Source organism: Sprattus sprattus (assembly GCF_963457725.1).
Source record: "Sprattus sprattus genome assembly, chromosome: 19".
NCBI lineage: Eukaryota > Metazoa > Chordata > Actinopteri > Clupeiformes > Clupeidae > Sprattus > Sprattus sprattus.
Genome location: NC_137917.1, coordinates 20,968,125 through 20,986,095, shown reverse-complemented (window position 1 = coordinate 20,986,095; position 17,971 = coordinate 20,968,125). Strand labels below are relative to the sequence as shown.

At 43.1% G+C, this 17,971-nt stretch overlaps 2 protein-coding genes across 2 annotated transcripts; both read left to right on the top strand.

Moving 5' to 3' along the window:
* Positions 1-1,280: 1,280 nt before the first annotated feature.
* On the top strand, positions 1,281-8,443 carry LOC308381105 (soluble guanylate cyclase 88E-like; the record flags this gene model as incomplete). The annotated part of the gene is made up of 16 exons (XM_080858615.1): positions 1,281-1,408; positions 2,232-2,364; positions 2,472-2,646; positions 2,880-2,971; positions 3,279-3,536; positions 3,692-3,833; positions 4,156-4,281; positions 4,819-4,939; positions 5,591-5,720; positions 5,993-6,139; positions 6,666-6,812; positions 6,977-7,133; positions 7,263-7,372; positions 7,538-7,627; positions 7,835-7,953; positions 8,077-8,443. The coding sequence occupies 16 exons, from the start codon at positions 1,281-1,283 to the stop codon at positions 8,441-8,443; spliced, it is 2,442 nt and encodes an 813-aa protein (XP_080714741.1).
* Positions 8,444-16,496: 8,053 nt separating this feature from the next.
* Positions 16,497-17,694, top strand: tnfaip8l2b (tumor necrosis factor, alpha-induced protein 8-like 2b; the record flags this gene model as incomplete). Its single annotated transcript, XM_080858318.1, has 2 exons — positions 16,497-16,832; positions 17,452-17,694. The coding sequence occupies 2 exons, from the start codon at positions 16,497-16,499 to the stop codon at positions 17,692-17,694; spliced, it is 579 nt and encodes a 192-aa protein (XP_080714444.1).
* Between the last annotated feature and the right edge of the window lie 277 nt (positions 17,695-17,971).

The following is a 17,971-nucleotide window of genomic DNA, read 5'->3' as shown; positions in this document are numbered from 1 at the left end:
TCTGCTGCTAGGCCTGCAGGCAGCTACACGTGCTATAGCACAGCCAGTGGGTTGCTGAGACGACGTGGAAGATATGAGATTTTCTTTCACACATACAGCCTGCGGCACGTTCTTTCTCATCTGCTTAGACCACAGGTGCCATCACAGACGAGCCCAAAATGAGAAACAGGAGGCTGATCTTTGAATCTGACGAACGTGCATTTACAACAAACACCACCTCTGCCTAAAGGCTGGCTGATACACTTCACATTCACATCCATCGCTCTGCGGGCTCACATTTATGTATCACCGTGACGACCATTTTAATGCACGCTCAGAACCGTTGCCACCCGTGGAGTCACACCTCAATGTACATCTCATAGGTGAGGAAGGGTTATGGGATGTATCCACACCTGCCACAAACAGGCCCTAAGCGCTCTTATTTTAGACCTGGGGCTGCCATTGTCCTGACAGAGAAGTGCTTCAAGAGGCCTGGGTGCCAGGAACAGGTGTCGGCGGGACAGAGGGGCTCCATTCAGACTCAGCCCTGCTCAGTTGGCTGCCCGGACTGCACTGGACTGAGCGACTGCAGGTAAGCAAGACCTTTATTCCTCCCTTTCTTCACTGGATTTGACCTTTTTTAAGTGTAGTTTGAGGGAAAGTTAAAGCTATGCAATAAGTGGTTTAGTTTGAGGAAAGTTAAAAGCTATGCAATAAGTGGTTTAGTTTGAGGAAAGTTAAAAGCTATGCAATGAGTGGTGTAGTTTGAGGGAAATAAAAGCTAGGCAATAAGTGGTTTAGTTTGAGGGCAGTTAAAGCTACACAATAAATGGTTTAGATTGAGGAAAGTTAAAGCTATGCAATGAGTGGTTTAGTTTGAGGGAAGTTAAAGCTATGCAATAAGTGGTTTAGTTTGAGGGAAGTTAAAGCCACGCGATAAGTGGTTTAGTTTGAGGGAAGTTAAGGCTATGCAAATGCAGGTTTTGCATGTGTTGGTTAAGCAGGAGTTACCGGAGGACTGTTTTTTAAGCTTTGTACAACTGATGTGTCACTGTTGTATCACTGATGCTCACGACCATACCCATGACTATGCAACATGATACACTATTTCAGTCACAACATTTATGTTTAGAAAAGTTGTTTTGCAAGATGTTTAAAAAGTTAACAATTTTTCTGATGAGTCCTATCATTGGAATTATTCCATTGCATCCTTTCCATCATCCAACCCAAGTGTGCCCTACTTTCCGTTGACAGAGCAGTTAACCTAGGCTGAACTCTGGTGGTTTCCCTACCCCCTGAAGATGTATGGCCTGTATCTGGAAGCGGTGAATGATTACATCAATGAGTCGTATGGGGAGGATGTCTGGAGACTGATTGAGGCCCGCGCAGAGATACCCCACCTCAAGTTTGTCCGTCACCAGATGTACAAGTAAACCAACCATGCTTCTACTCTATACTGGTGTCGGCTCAGAAAGAACTGATTGTGATAAAGATTGAATCATCTTTTTTTTTAGTTTAGAGTAACGATAGGGTGAGCAAAGTCATCTGTGTAGGGGCAGGTTTTAAAAGTGTGTGTGTGTGTGTGTGTGTGTGTGTCTGTGTGTCTGTGTGTGTGTGTGTGTGTGTGTGTGTGTGTGTGTGTGTGTGTGTGTGTCTGTGTGTGTGTGTGTGTGTGTGTGTGTGTGTGTGTGTGTGTGTGTGTGTGTGTGTGTGTGTGTGTGTGTCTTGGGGGAGGGGAGGGCAGAAAAGCTTAAGCATATGGAAACAGCAGGCGAGGCACTTTCACGATAAAGCCCTAAAACAAACAAATGATCACCATGCAACAAAACAGGTTATACAGAAAATGTCGCTTCAGAGAAAGCAGGCATGCTATACTCTTCTGGAGACTTCCGTCCTTAAGACCTCTGCTGCAACCTCAATAAAAACTCGCTCAACCCATCAAGTCCTCCAGGAGGTCTGTAATATTGTGCTGGATTACCTCTGCAATTGGATAATGGAGTGTAGCAGATGTCCAGGATGAACTGGAATGCCTGGTCTAAACGTTCATTAGACATTTAAATGCCCAGGGTAAAGGCAAATTAGGCAAAGTGCTTCCAAACAACATTTGCTGTGACAGGGGCCCCTGACTAGAACCTAATTCTTGCCTCTCAAAAATATGTACATTTTTAGTTCATTTTCATTTTGTAGTTCATTTGAGTCCTTGTTGCTAAATGATCTGCGATCAAGGCGATACCTTTTTACCTCTTTTTCAGTGACAATCTTATCCTTCGCTTGGCAAAAGCAGCTGGGGAGGTCCTGGGCAAGACACACGACGAGTTGATGTATGCATTCGGGGTCTACATGGTCAAGAGGATAGGGAATTACGGCTATGAACGGATATTGAAGGTACTTTCGTTTATAACACTGATCAACCAATTAATCAACACATTGACTAAATCAGATTGTATTTAGTCTGTACCACTGAAAAACACTGACCATGTCCGCTGAATCAGGTGCTTGGCCGGAATGTGCGAGACTTCATCAACGAGCTGGACAACCTGCACGAGTACTTCCGCTTCTCCTTCCCCAAAGTCCAGCCGCCCAGCTTCTGTGTGGAGGAGGAGTGCGAGACCAGCCTGACGCTCCACTACCGGAGCACCAGGAAGGGCTTCACCCAGTTCGTCAAAGGTACCAGCGTAGACGGTGGAGAAGTGGGCAGAAAAAAAAAGGCACTAGTCATAGACAAGGCCAAACAATCCAGAAATGTTATTCTAATGAAATGTCAATCGACTGTCTTGGGTGACTTCTCAGGTCACACCCCTGTCGTCGGGACAAGGGTTTTGTCAACATTGCCGGTGTGTGCGACTTGTCCTTTTCATCACCCGCACTGTGTGATCATTTCCTGTGCTCCTTTTATAAAGGGCAACTCTCCCAAGTGGGCCGCCAGTTCTACAACACAGACATCGAAGTGGAGATTCTGTCTAAGGAGGAGACGGAGAAGATGACATATGTGGTACGTTTACGAGAGAGGAATGCAAGCAAACACACACAAACACACACGTATGTAGCCACACACATTTACACAGACATTCACACACACACACACACACACAAAAACACACATACACACACACTCACACGTATGCAGCCACACACACAACAGACATTCACACACACACACACACACACACACACATAAACACACATGGTGGCAGAAGGTTGATGAAATCTGAAATCAACGCACGGTCACCCTTCTTCATGTCAAGAAAAATTCCCTTCCTCATCTCTCTCTCTCTCTCTGTTGTTCCATTTTGCCACAGGTGTACAAGATGAACTTTGACAACGCCGCCTTCAAGCATCGCATGCCCCAGCAGAAGACGGCCCCGGGCTACGAGAAGCTGCCCATGAAGAGGGGCATCTTCTTCGACATGTTCCCCTTCAGCGTCATCTTCCGCCGCGACATGACCATGTACCGCATCGGCGACGGCCTCAAGGAGGTCTTCTCCGACCTGCAGGGCAAGAAGGTCGACGAGGAGTTCACCCTGATTCGGCCTATGCTCGAATTCAGCTGGGAAAATGTACGGTGAAGGAATGGAATTCCCCCCCGTAAATAAAACATGAACCGTAAAATGATGAGTAATATAAATTGTCCACACTGATATATTTTCCTACAAGCTATATTTATACAGGGCAGCTGACCTTTTTTTTCCATGATTTTCTATCTTCTTCATAGATCTACACCCACCTGAACAATGTCTTTGAGCTGTTGTCCAGAGCAGTGGTGGAGAGCAAGCAGAAGGTGAACATCCCCAAACTCAGCAAAGAGGAGCCTGAGGAGAAGGAGGAATGCGAGAAACCGAAGAAAGAGAAGAGGGGTATGATTTTTTCTTTTTGTCCATCAAACAGAGCCCCAAGTGGTTAGATCAACCAGTGCATCGAGATGTCCTAGAGACGCTCACAGAAACAGAGACTTAAACTTAATGCTCAACTTTGGCCACTAGGGGGAGCAGATGGTTCATGGAGGTTTCGAAGCTAAAAGTGCATGTCATCACCACATCTGAGATAGCATATCCTCCTAGCTTAGCCTCTGACCTCTGTGCTAAAGCCATACGGTGACCAAATGCAGTATCCACTCTTACAGATGAAAGTCCTCTGTGTTAACTCCATACGCTGACCAAATGTAGTATCCACTCTTAGAGATGAAAGTCCTGGAGGAGATGAAGGGACCGGACCAGGAGTACAGCAGTGCTCTGACTCAGTACAACAGCTCTGCCAACTCTGGAGGAGAGGACATCGAGCTGCTTGCCTTCCAGACGGTGACTGGTGAGACACATCCTGCCACCCTAGCGCCTCAACACACACACACACACACACACACACACACAGACACAGACACAGACACAGACACAGACACACACACACACACAGACACACACACACACACACACATCCACGCCAGGGCAGATGAGTATGAGCTGTAGCTCATCTCCAAACAGTTGGTCTCCTCAGCTGGCCTCGACCGCAGCACACTAATAGAGATTCATCACGGGGGAAATGATATGGCAAAACACAGAGCAAGGGGGAAATGTGAAGTGGCACATTTATCTGTGCGGGGTAATGAAATAATTGAATCTATTACGGCTGCTTTGGAAACAATGCACCAGGGAAACAATGAACTAAAAGAGGGTATCGGCGGAGCCGTAATGCTTGACCAATCTCTCAACAAGCTTATTTGTATGCTTGTATTATTTACACAAACATATAACCTTGCCTGCACAAAAAACTACAACTGTATAAAGATCAATGAGTCTAAGTATGTAGTACAGATGGTAATTGTAGTCTTATTTCCATCCTGCCCAGGGAAATGCAGCGAGACTATATTCGAGGACATGCGGGAGCCGCCGAAGAAGCCGCTCCACCTGAAGGGCCAGATGAAGTATGTTCCTCAGTGGGACTCCCTCATCTTCCTCGGGACGCCCATGTGAGTCTCGCTAACACACACACGCACGCACACTCTCACACACACAGCCACACAGCCACACACACACACTCACACTCACACTCACACTCACACACACACACACACAAACACACTCACACACAGGTCTCTGACGGATGTTTTCGGGCCTTATCTACAGCCCATTAATCTTAGTCTCCAACTTCTCCCTCCCTGTTGCCACTTCTGGTTCTTCTGTTTCCCTCCTGGTCCTAGTGTTTCCTTCTAGAGAATCCTCTATGTTACATCTTCAGTTTCAGCCTAGGAAACATCAGATCTTTTTGTCCTTATGATGGTTAATTAAGTAATTGTAAATCTCAAACTGACAAAAAAAAACTCATAAGATTTAAAAAGGAGAGGCAAAGATCCATTAACGTAAACACAGAGATTTGCTTTGTTTTGGTTTGTGTTGCCAACAAATCCATTATTAGTTCCATTATCATAATAAGAACAGAAATAGATCTTTATGTCATTATGTGCAAATGCCCATCATGGACATCTAATGAGGCATTAGATAAATGTTTGAAAAAAGGTCCAATTAACAACAGCAAAACATCAATAATCCAGTAATTCTTTCCTTCTCTCTCACTCTCTCTCTGTCTTTTTTTAATGTCTTCCTAATCTCATCTCTGATAGCATTGAGACTGTGGAGGACATGATTAAAATGGGGGTTTATGTGAACGACTTGAACCTGCACGACTCAAGCAGAGAGCTCATTCTAGCTGGAACACAGCAATCGGCCGAGCTTCAGCTGGCTTTGGACCAGGTACACACACACACAAACACACACACACACACACACACACACATACACACACACATCCTACAAGAAATCTCAAACACTTGCCAAGGCTTCTACGCTTACCCCCTGTACTCTAATGGAGTAACATAATAATACTCTGAGAAACTACTGTCATTACATAATGTTCTGATAGATAGAACACGCCTCAGAGGAGACAGCCAAAGAGAGAGAGAAAGAAAGGAAAAAAGAGAGATGACTCTGTTCTCCCCCCCCCCCCCCCCCCCCTCCTATCACAGGAACAACAGAAGTATGCCCAGCTCCAAGAGATCATTAAGAAGCTGGATGAGGAGAAGAAGAGAGGTGACTCCCTCCTGTACGCCATGATCCCTAAAGCAGTGGCGGACCGCCTCCGCAAAGGCATCACCGCTCTAGAGACCTGTCAGGTAGGCACCCTGACTGAACACGCCCGACACTGAACACGCCCGACACTGACAAATTACCTCTGAGATACAACAGAACGCACAGACTGAAGGCCTTCACTATGTTCCACTACATGAGACAGTGTTATATGCATCGAACCAGTGTAGTTCATATGCATATAAATAGGATTATCAATACGTGTCAGAATACTTCTGTAGATCTATAATGGAATGCGGAGATTGATGGTTCCCTAGCATGATGCAACAAAGACAGAGTTGAGGAAGTATATTGTTGAAAGGATAGAGTGAGCCCCACATCTATGGAGCTCAAACAGAGACTTTAAGTTTGCTACTGAAAACATTTAAATCACTTTTTAAAGCCCAGTGTTTCATTTCAATAGAAGCGTTTCAATCTTTTAACAATGCCAAACTTAAAGTCTCTGTTTTAGCTCAATACACCTCAGCCTGCTATTTTAAATCTGATAAGGTCTCTACACACAAGCACACTTCGAGCAGCTTATTTCCTTTGTCTCTACCGTTGCGGTGTCAGGTATTTCCTGATGTCACCATCCTGTTCAGTGATGTGGTAAAGTTCAACGAGATTTGCATTCACATCACACCCATGCAAGTGGTGGACATGCTGAACGAGATCTACATCGTCTTCGACACCCTCAGCGAGAAGCACAACGTCTACAAGGTGACCGGGTCTCGGCCGTCCCTCAAAGTTTTCCCTTCCCCTGTCTTGCATAGAAATGGACCGTAAGAAATTCAAATGTAAAAAAAAAAAAAGACTGTTTGCATGGAAGGGAGGTCATTCTTGACCTCTGTTTTAACCACACCCTATACATGTGTCACATGCAGGTGGAAACCATCAGGGATGCCTACATGGTGGTCGCAGGCGTTCCCAATAAAACCACATTCCATGCCCACCACATCTGTGACATGGCTCTGGACATGTTGAGCTCCATAGACCACCTCAAGGATCCGTCCACCGGGGACAATATCCAGATCAGAGTTGGTCAGCGGACTGTTCAAAGCACTACCCCACTTCTGGAAATCCAAAGAGCTGGCCTAAAATAAATCTTGATGCTTTCTTCTGCATATCATGAATCTGGTATTTCGTTTTTTTCTGTCGATATCTTTGCAGGTATCCATTCTGGCATGGTGGTGGCAGGCGTGGTGGGTTTAAAGATGCCACGCTACTGTTTGTTCGGTGACACAGTGAACACAGCCTCTCGCATGGAAAGCAATGGAGTGGTGGGTAGAGCAGGATAGGAGGCATATTTGGTTCATGATTAGCCATGCCACACTCTCATGCCAAGGTTCTAATGCCACGCCATGACAATCGCATACCATTCCAGACAACAAAAGACTCTCCACAGCCCTATATGACACCTGAAGGGTTTCCTTTTGTTTTGGCAGGGCATGCAAATCCACATTAGTCAGACGACAAAGGACCACTTGGAACATGAGCCATACATTATTGAAGAGAGAGGCAAGATTTTTGTGAAGGTACACCACCGGTTCCAATTCCTATAAGTAACCTGTGATGTGTGAGCTGTTAATAACTACACAAGCCAACTGTCTTCTGGTATATGCATTTGACTGCATGACGTGTGTGGGTTGTGAAGTGTATTTTAATACTGTGTGCTGATAGCACTGTGTAGATGCAGTAATGATAAAACCACAGTGTTCCCCTTCTCTCACGTCCTGCCACAGGGGAAGGGCTACATGAAGACGTACTGGCTGAAGGGGAAGAAGGACCTCTCCTTTAAGACCCCGGCTGAACTGAGGTACAGCGTCGAGCCGAAAGAGGCGGAGGAACTCAGCTCCAACGGGTGGGTGGACAAGGGCAAGGCTGTCTTTACATAACCCTGGAAAAAACAACACAATGCGTGCATTTGCCTGGTGGAGGGGGTCATTATGTAAGCTGTTTCTTCTTTTCACTCTCTTGTCCGCAGCTCCACCTGCACCAACACCAAACGCTCCCACTCCAATTTGAACATCCCGAATCAGGAGCAGGCCGAGGGCAAGGCGAGCCCGACTGAGCTGCCGCCCGACCCACTCCCACCACCGGAGGGCAGCACGGAGGCCAGCATGGTTGCCACGGAGGCCCAGGACAAAGAGAAGGCCAAGATGACTAAAAACGACAAAGGTGTGAAGGCGGAAAACAACTCTGGCAATGCACAAGAGGCTGCGCCACCTACTGGCGGCCAGGAGAATGCGGGGGGCCTGGTGCTCAATAACAAGAAGCATAGCCTCAGGCAACAGTATAGGCGGTTACCAGCCAACCTCCCCATGCGTAGCACGTCCTGCAGGCTCCTCTAAGAAGATTAGAGAGATAAAGAGAGAGAAATGGAGAGAGAGAGAGGAGATAGACATCTGAGTCCATAAAATGGCCCTTATCTTTCATTTCACATGCATAGGTTTCAGTGTTCTCATGCAGATTGGCTCAATCTGATTCAGTCTGATAGAATCTGCATGAGATATAGTCTCAGGGATGATAGCCTTTGCTAGTCTCACCATCAACAATGGAAAAGAATCAAGTGGAAAGTATAGAAACATTTCATAGAAGTGCAGTTAAATATGTTTAGCATAAACAGACAAAACTGTGACAAAAAACTGTGACAGTTAAAGGCACCCAGTGCAACTTTCGAGGCTTAAAAATAAACATTACATTTCTAGTCTTTTTTACACGTAGTAAGTTTCAATAACTCCACACCATTACATATCGACATTCAAGGAGCAGAGATGAGACGTCGTTGTGTGGTGAGAACTGATAGAAAATCGATAACAACAACAATCGCCACCATTTTCTTTATTTATTGATGCCACCAATAAATAAAGCAGGATTCCAGTCAATGGAAAAATGGCCTCTCCCCACCGGCGATTGTTGTTGTTTACGATTTTTTGTCAGTTCTCACCACACAACGACGTCTCATCTTTGCTCCTTGAATGTCGATATGTAATGGTATGGAGTTATTGAAACTTACTACGTGTAAAAAAGACTAGAAATGTAATGTTTATTTTTCGAGTCTCAAGCCTATAAAGTTGCACTGGGTGCCTTTAAGAGAAGGTGATTGTTCTTAAGGTGAATGTTTTAGTCCATGCTATAAGTATCACTTAACAAAAAGCAAACTGGCTGAGAGTATTCTCTGGCAACTCAGCTACCTAGCTGTATAACATAAGTTAACTAGTTCAAGTCGTGAAGACCATGGATGACAGGCACATTTGTTCTTGTTAAACAATCAACATTGAAATGATACCTCCCCAATCGTCAATTAAGTCAACGTTTCATCAGATATTAATTCAACACATAACACTACCTGCTAACGAGGATGCTAAAAACATGAACTAGCCAGATGGTTGCATCGATGTAAGCGAGGCAAAATGTCAATCAAATCTCTTCTCATCCAATCAGAGTGAGCAACAAAAGCTTTCAACTTCTGTGCCCTTTTAGACGTACACAACAAAGTCTGCAACTACCTAGCTTCTGTCCCTAGTTCTCTCTAATAAGTTATTTTCTGTTGAGTGAAACTTGTCAACTGGACTATACATTGCCCTTAATACAGAATGTCAACATTGTTACTGAAATATATCAACAGTCTGACGAAAAGAGATAATTTACATTATTATTATCATTATTACTTATTATTATTATAAATCGTAAACCTGGGCGAGAAGCTATCACCGACAGGCTGCTGCTGTTTAGGGAAGGGGTGGTGCTTTATTTGTGTTGTTTTGTTTTTCATTTAAGATAGAAAATCCATATTTATTCTATTCATTCCTCTCCTTGGTGTATGTCTGGCAAGGATTAAAAAAGTAACGTAAACATGTCAACTTATGTTTGTAATAAAGTTTTAAATCATTTCTAACAAGTTATTGTACAGTCAAAAGACTACTTTATGCTTGATTTGGTTGTTATTCTAGTAAAGCTTATATAGAACATAGCGTGTTAAGCATTTATTGCTGAAATTATGATCATATGGCAATTTAAAGGCTTATCATAGTCAGCATGTGATACCATTAGTGGTAGCATAAGTTCATTTTGCACAAGTTCACTTACACAACCTACAAACATGCATTCTACATTATAATAAGCACTGTGAAACCATTCAGGAGATATTCAAAAGCTGTGACTGGTGTTTCAAAGTTAGAAAATGTGACTAATGTTATATGAAAGTGATAATTTCAATGGTACACATTCAGTTGATATGATTATGGGATATAATATATTTATATAATTATGGGAGAACACAGTAACACTTGACTTAAAACCCTGGTTCCATAAATCATTGTTTAGCATAAAGCATAACACTGGCAAATGTTTATAAAGTATTCATTATTCACTATATTGACTGACATGAATCTACATATTTCTATTCATAAATAGACCTGACTGCACTCATAAAGCTAAAGAGCATGTGGTGAATAAACAGCTTTTGACAATAGTCAAGCTGTCAAGAGGGCTTATACTATAAAACTTTATGAGTGTGGTCCTTCCTATGTGTAAATTGTATCATATTATGTATGAATTATATTATAACCCTTTCATTAATGCGTTTACAATGCTTTATGGATATTGGGGTGAAGTAAAGTGTTAACGAGAACACTTTATATGACATGTTAATAATCAAATACTGAAAACATCTGCTTGGAGCACGTAGTCACAGTCTTGTGAAACAGCTGGTTTTCAGGCGCACCTACAGATTTGTAGGGAAATGAAGGAGCTCCATTCTGCATTGCAATATCCAACTGTGTTGACATTTACCAGTACTATATACATTAAAGTTCTTTATAGCATGTGCATAGCTTTATATTGTCTGAGTGTGTGCGTGACTGATCATAGTCTGTCTGGAAGAGGTACAAACTATAGATTTTATTGACGATAGTGAAAAAAACGATAGCAGTCATGATGCAAAGTCAAAACAATGTGGGAATGTGGTTGGTAAACTGACTGAAATATCTACAACTGTTGGACTGTTGGTGATCCCTATTAATATACAGTACCAGTCAATAGTTTGGACACATTTTCTTTACTTTTATTATTTTCTACATTGTAGATTAATACTGATGACATTTTAACTACGAAAGAACACATATGAAATTATGTACTAAACAAAAAGTGTTATCTACCATGTAGAAAATAATAAAAGTAAAGAAAAAACTTCTCAAAAAATCAGGTGTGTCCCAACTTTGGACTGGTACTGTATTATTTGTTATTATTATACTAATACTATTTAAAGTAATTTAAAGCCATTCGTAAAGACAGTGACAACACATGAGAATGTGAGGGGCCGACCTTGCTCATGTTCTATTCACAGCTAGAACCACCACTCACGTGTATCTGTCTGCGATGGAGTTGCATGATAACAGGGTAGCTACCGGGAAACTACCTGAGCAACACTTCCTGCCCGTTGCCATGGTGATGATGTTCAATTCCGTTCTGTCATTTTGGTTTAATTTGCCATCTTCCCAGAGCTCATTCCCTACACCAACAGAAGTTAAAAAAAAAAAAAAAAAAAGTGAATGAATGAGAAATAAAACACAACGGAGGTCTGGCCGTTCCAGAATCGTTCTTTTAGTCTGCTGAGGGTGAAAACAAATTCACCCATTTGTTGAAGAGAGCCACAGGATGACCTCTCCTCTGTCCTCTGTCCTCTGTCCTCTGACCTAGAAACAATTGCTGGTGCAAAACCATGTCCAGTGAGGCAGATGATGACTTTTATGGGTCGAATTTAACGCATTTCCCGGTCCATCTGCTTGTCGTTCAGATATGTGACAGATAATGACTGTACATCTGAGATAGCGGCTGACTTCCTTCATACAGGGCCAGTAAGGAAGACAGTAAAGTATGGATCATTTGGCTGCCTGCCTGATATGTTGTTTCATTAAGCACATGCTTTTCCAACATGATAATGAGTATTATAAAGTGCATAGATAACATCTTACATAAGGTACCATACCAAGTAAACTAATGTTTTGAAAAAAAAAAAAAAAAAATTAGTCTGATGTTTTTTCAGTGAGGCAAAAACTGGTGTCACAAACAGAAATCTGAATCCCCCTTACAGTACTCTCAGTTTAAATGTGTTTAGGATGTGTTGTCTCTTGGAATCCTGCTCAACACAGTTTAACAAGAGAGCTTAGAGTAGCCATGCCATAAACTTTTCTTTCATGGAAGCACAACCTTCCAAAAACTGAGAAGCTTCCCAGCGAAGGGATGACATCAGTGCTCCATCGTCCGAAACAAACATTTACATTTCAACAGAGATGCTATCTGCTACTGAACAGCTTAGGCTGCAGTCAATGAGTAAGACTTCAATCTCTCTGTTGACAGTAGTTGTGCATTCCAGTAGCAGCAGCGACAAAAAGAGTAAAGCCTCCCCTTTTTCAAAGCACAGCATCACTGGATCACAGCTGAATTCTTTCTGGTAGTTTCACTTGTCAGGACAGGCAGAGACACTATGTCAGCAGCAAAGCGTGTACGAGAGAGAGGGAGAGAGATTGCGAGAGAGAGAGAGAGCGAGCCAGAGAGTGCGAGAGAGAGAGAGAGTGAGCCAGAGAGAGAGAGAAAGAGAGAGAGAGAGAGCGTGTACAAGTGTAAATGAGTGGTGAGAGAGAGAGAGAGAGAGAGAGAGAGAGAGAGAGAGAGAGATGTACACCCAGGGGTGTGTCTTCAACAATTAGTTCCTCAAGGAAGTGCAACTGAAATAATCTTGAAACAGAGTGGCAAGCTCTGACTGGAGCAACACAGAGGATTTTTAGTTCGTTCTTCACCCAATCGGAAGGTGGGATTCTATTGAACCAGTACTTAATGTTGATCACCTGATCCACGTGTGCAGAAACGGCCACAGAAAGCTGATAGAGAGGAGGGAGGGGAACCAGAGAGAATCAGGTAAGTTTGTTTTGAATTTGACCAGCAGTCTCTTATCAGTCTGTATTGACTAGCACGGTGATTGGGCATGCCTGCCCAGTAGTGGGGTGACTGTGTGAGTGTTTGGTGAACGCCTGGGAGAGACTCTACCACTCATGGCTTTCAATCATGCATACAGTCAAAACCCAATCCGTGTTCTGTTTGGCTCTAATAGTGGATGTTTTTTTAAAAAGAAAAGAAGACGAGAATGAAAAAAGCTTGGTGTTTTTTGGACACACCAGAGAACAAGTGGCAGCAGGTTCAAGTGTGATTTTTTTTCCACTGTCCAACTTCTCCATTCCACTGTCTGTTTGGGGAGGAATCCTGCTATTTGAAGTCAAGCCGGAACAGGTACTGCTGCCTGCCTGCTGTGGTGACACCCTCACGAGTACAGTGTGAGTGTCTAATGGCGCCATTTGAAATTGCACAACCAAGACTCAACCATGGAGTTTCCCACCATCCAGTTGTGCCCTACAAGTAGACTGACTAGATATGTCAGCAGTTTTTTTTTTGGGTAATGAAACTGAAGAAATACTGAAAGCTGTATTTGGCTCTGCTACAGACACAGTGGGGCACATGCGGTTTAGAGACGCTGCTCAACAGATCACATTTTCACTTCCTTTTTGAGAAACCAGAGTTGTGTGTCTGAATCCATAACTGCTAAAAATTGGAGCGATTCACTTCTGGCGAGCCCAGAGAGGGATTCTGCACACTCTACTGTGCAAACATTCCATCAGCCTAAGCTGTACTATCTCAGTTACACATACACACACACACACACACACACACACACACACACACACACACACACACCTCACAAGAGATATCAGAACAGAAGGCTGTGAAAGAAAGTGGCGTAATTCACCAGGACACAGCCTGCGACACAGACAAGAATACACACGAGCCAGCAACGAAAGCACCACCTACGTGGGGCCCCACACACATGTGGGTTCCTCCCCTCCCCTCCCCTCCCCTCCCCTCTTCTCTTGTTCTTCCCCTCGTAAAGCACTTTCATTGTCAAAGAAATGCAAAATAAATAACAGTCAAAGCCCAAGCAAAGACGAGAGGGGTGAATTAACCAGCTGGAGGGACTGCCCCCAGTGACACCTAGTTTTTGACCCAAGCTCTTCACAGATGACAGCAAGGCTCGTACACCTGCTTCCCCCGCCCGGCTTTGGGCTGATGTGGTTATCAATAACCTGCAGCTCGCCGGGACAATGGGCCTGCTCTTATCCCGTAAAGCCCCCGTGAAAGTTGAAGGCTTTACCTCTTCACTCTGCCTCCTGAGGGCTGCATGCGGCAGTCATCTGTGGAATGCTAAATATTTACCTCGCCTGTGCGTCGTCGTCCAATCAGATGGCTCCGACATCGCAGAGTCATCGTCCACGCTTGCCTGATCTTTCAGGCTCACTTGTTATTTTTTAACAACACTCATGGTAATGTGAGATAAAGAGATCAAAATGTTCACGCTAAAGTAGCTCCACAGACTTACTCTTAGTTGGAGGGGCATAGGATAGGAGGAGTTCTACTCTATTTTCCAGTCTTCATTTGTTGTAACATGAAATCCTTAACATGTTAAATGATATACATGTTTGATTCTTTAAACATTTGTCATTCATACTGCAGAATATCTTATTGGTTTTCCTCGTGGCATGATATATTTAGAATGGATCATAAGAAGATCTATATTTCAGAGATGTCTGTAGCAGATGCCTGCTTAGCACAGAGCAGCACAGCTCAGATAATTGAACCCAGCATATATTGGATGTGCAGCTTGTTTTGGATTCTGTATTAAATTAGCGGATTACAGTTTCCAGCGCATATTCATTCTAATGGAGCGGGGAAATTGACTGATCGGACGGCACAGTTCTCAAATCCTAATTGGATAACTGGCACAGAATTGCAGCTACACAGACTTTTAAATAGCCATTGCACTCTTTCCCTGTCATCATAATGTCTGTTCAGGAAGCTCATTTAATTAATTATCTTTGAATCCAAATGAACTTCTTATTATGAGGAACAGGACTGGATTCTCAATCATGTGTTACTGCAGTCACTTGGAAATTAAGTTGGTAGATGTTATTCTGAAATAACAGACTATACCTTTTTTTTTGGAAAGTCCCGACAGCAAAAACACACATAAGATACTAATATATTAATATAATAATAATAATAATAATAAATAACATAAAATATTTTTTGCAAATAAAAATGCACCCACGTTTGGATTTCGAAGAGTCCTTTGCCTCACTAAACACCCCAAACAAAAATCAGTGACAGAAGTGCTGGAATTCATGTTGCTACTAGAGTACCAAATTACTGTCTTTGATAGATACTATCACCTGTCTTTTCCACAGCAACCCATGCAGATAGGTTGGTGGTGTCTGGACACACAGATCCGATCCGGTATCCAGCAACAGTGCAGACAATCGTCTCAAAGATCTGATTTGAGAAACAAATCCGATTTGCCTACATCCTGAACATAGCCTCAGTACAGTGTTTGCACTCTGATTGATTGCTGTCATTTTTTTGCATCCCAAAAACTTCATACACTTTAGGTTTTCCATGACCCAATGGAACTAATGGCCGAAGCCACGATATACCCTGGGGTTATTCGACCCAAAGGTATCATTGAGATGTTCCATCATACTCCCCCACTCACATAACTGTGTGTTTGAAATCTGGCGGTGCGTGTGCAAACCTGCTCAAACTATGCAATCAACAACCCACTCTCCCTCTCTTGTCTTTACTTGCAAACAGTTCTGTGCCTGCTCCAAAACTATCCACACAATTGAGTTTTTTTATATATTTGATTCCTTACAAAAGATTTACTGAGGAAATGTACTGTTTCATTTTTGAAGCTCTGACAATTCAAACTACAGTACATTTACAATTGTATCACACACAACTACGGTCAAACATGTTCAAGAATGTAAGGGTTATGGACTACACATTTAATGGCAATGGTAGTTATGGACTCCACACCTAAAAATGACCCACTGTGATATTTTACATCCTGGGGCATACAGCTTGGACTCTTGCTGTTAGCAAGCCAGACGACACAGTTTTGATGATCTTCATTTTGTTGCAAATGAGCTCTTTCCACAACAAAATAACATGCTCGTATTGGCCTACACACTGATATAATGGGCATGCCAATATGCTGTTGTGTTTATGAGATGTGGATACACTGCCCAATTCCTAGAGGGCATTTCTGGTCTCTTAAGAGACAGGCTTTTAAAGACGCATGATGCTTTGCTGTCCCTAAGGCCAACCCTCTCAGGGATATACAAACACAAGACATGTCATAATAAACCTTTTTGTGTAGGGACATGGGGTAATTTTTGGATCAAACTCATAGAGCAAAAAAAGTTTGCTATTGATAATGTGAAAAATGGTTGTAAATGTTGTAACAAAATAAGTAACTAAGGTCTTTTTCTCTCCCTCCCTCCTTTTATTCGTTGTGCTATGGACATATGTGAAGAAATGGAGACTTTCAGCTCCAAGAACATGGCCATGAAGGCCCAGAAAAAGATCCTAAGTCAAATGGCCAGTAAGTCAATGGCGCAGATGTTCATCGACGACACCAGCAGCGAGATCCTAGATGAGCTCTACCGCGTCTCAAAGGAGTACAGCGGGAACAAGACAGAGGCTCAGAAGGTCATCAAGGACCTCGTCAAGATTGCCGTGAAGATCGGCGTACTCTTCCACCATAACCGGTTTACTCCAGAGGAGCTATCCCTGGCCCAGAACTTCAAGAAGAAGCTGCAACAAGGCGCCATGACTGCTATAAGCTTCCATGAGGTAACTCCACATTTTCTGAGGGCTTGTGTGTGTTTCTCTTTAAAGGGGTGGCTCTGGAGATGGGGGGTCCTGTGGGGATTCAAACAAGAGACTATCCTGTTGTTATACCCAACATCTTCAACACATCACTGTAATAACTAAATGTATCTTACTGGTTGCAGGAGTCTTTTGAGATAAATTCTTTGAAATGTAAAAAAGACCAGCTTTCCAATGCATTAACCAACAATTCACATATTGTACACTGTTGAGAGATGTCTTAACAAAGATACTGGAAAGGGGTCCTCAAGGGATGGCTAACCTGGATCTTATATATTATTCATACTTATTATTCACAGTCACAGTGCCGGGGTGCCAGAGTTAATTTCACACACCACTAGGTGGCGCTGGCAAGTCTTCTGGTCTCCCTCTGGTGAGACCAGTGCAGGAGAAGTAACTTAGACGTAATATATTTTGAAGTGGTTTTCCTGTTTGGGATATCATATGAAGCCAGAAGACATAAAAGCAATCATAATATATTGCAAAACTACATCTCATTATGGTTCTAGAAATCATGCCTGCCTTCATGATACCTTGATGATTCTCACATGAGTTGCCTTTTTTCTGTCGCCATTTTCCTTAGGTGGAGTTCACTTTTGAGAAATCTGTGATTTCAGAGATCCTCATTAAGTGCCGGGACATTCTTCTGAAGCTCGTGGAGAAACACCTCACGCCAAAGTCGCACGGGCGCATCAACCACGTCTTCAACCATTACTCTGACACTGAGCTGCTGACACAACTTTACAATCCTGACGGCCCTTTCAAAGCACGCCTCACAAACATCTGCAAAGGCCTAAACAAAATGTTGGAAGACGGCACATTATGAGAATGCCAGATCCCAGGAAGACTCTTCTTACGCAGTGTTTTTACAGGCAACAGCTGTGCACCGAAACAGGCCACGTTTGCAGGAAGACAAAACATCCTTGGTCAGATGACCACCTATGACAACAGAGCCTAGTCTGTACATGTGCATTGGCTTTGGTGTAAAGTAATGTATGTATATACATATTCAATATCAAATCTAACTACTGAAAATAACTGTCAGCAAAGGTCCTCATTGGAAGATAAACCTTTTAAGCTGAGGTTTCAAACTATATAAATCT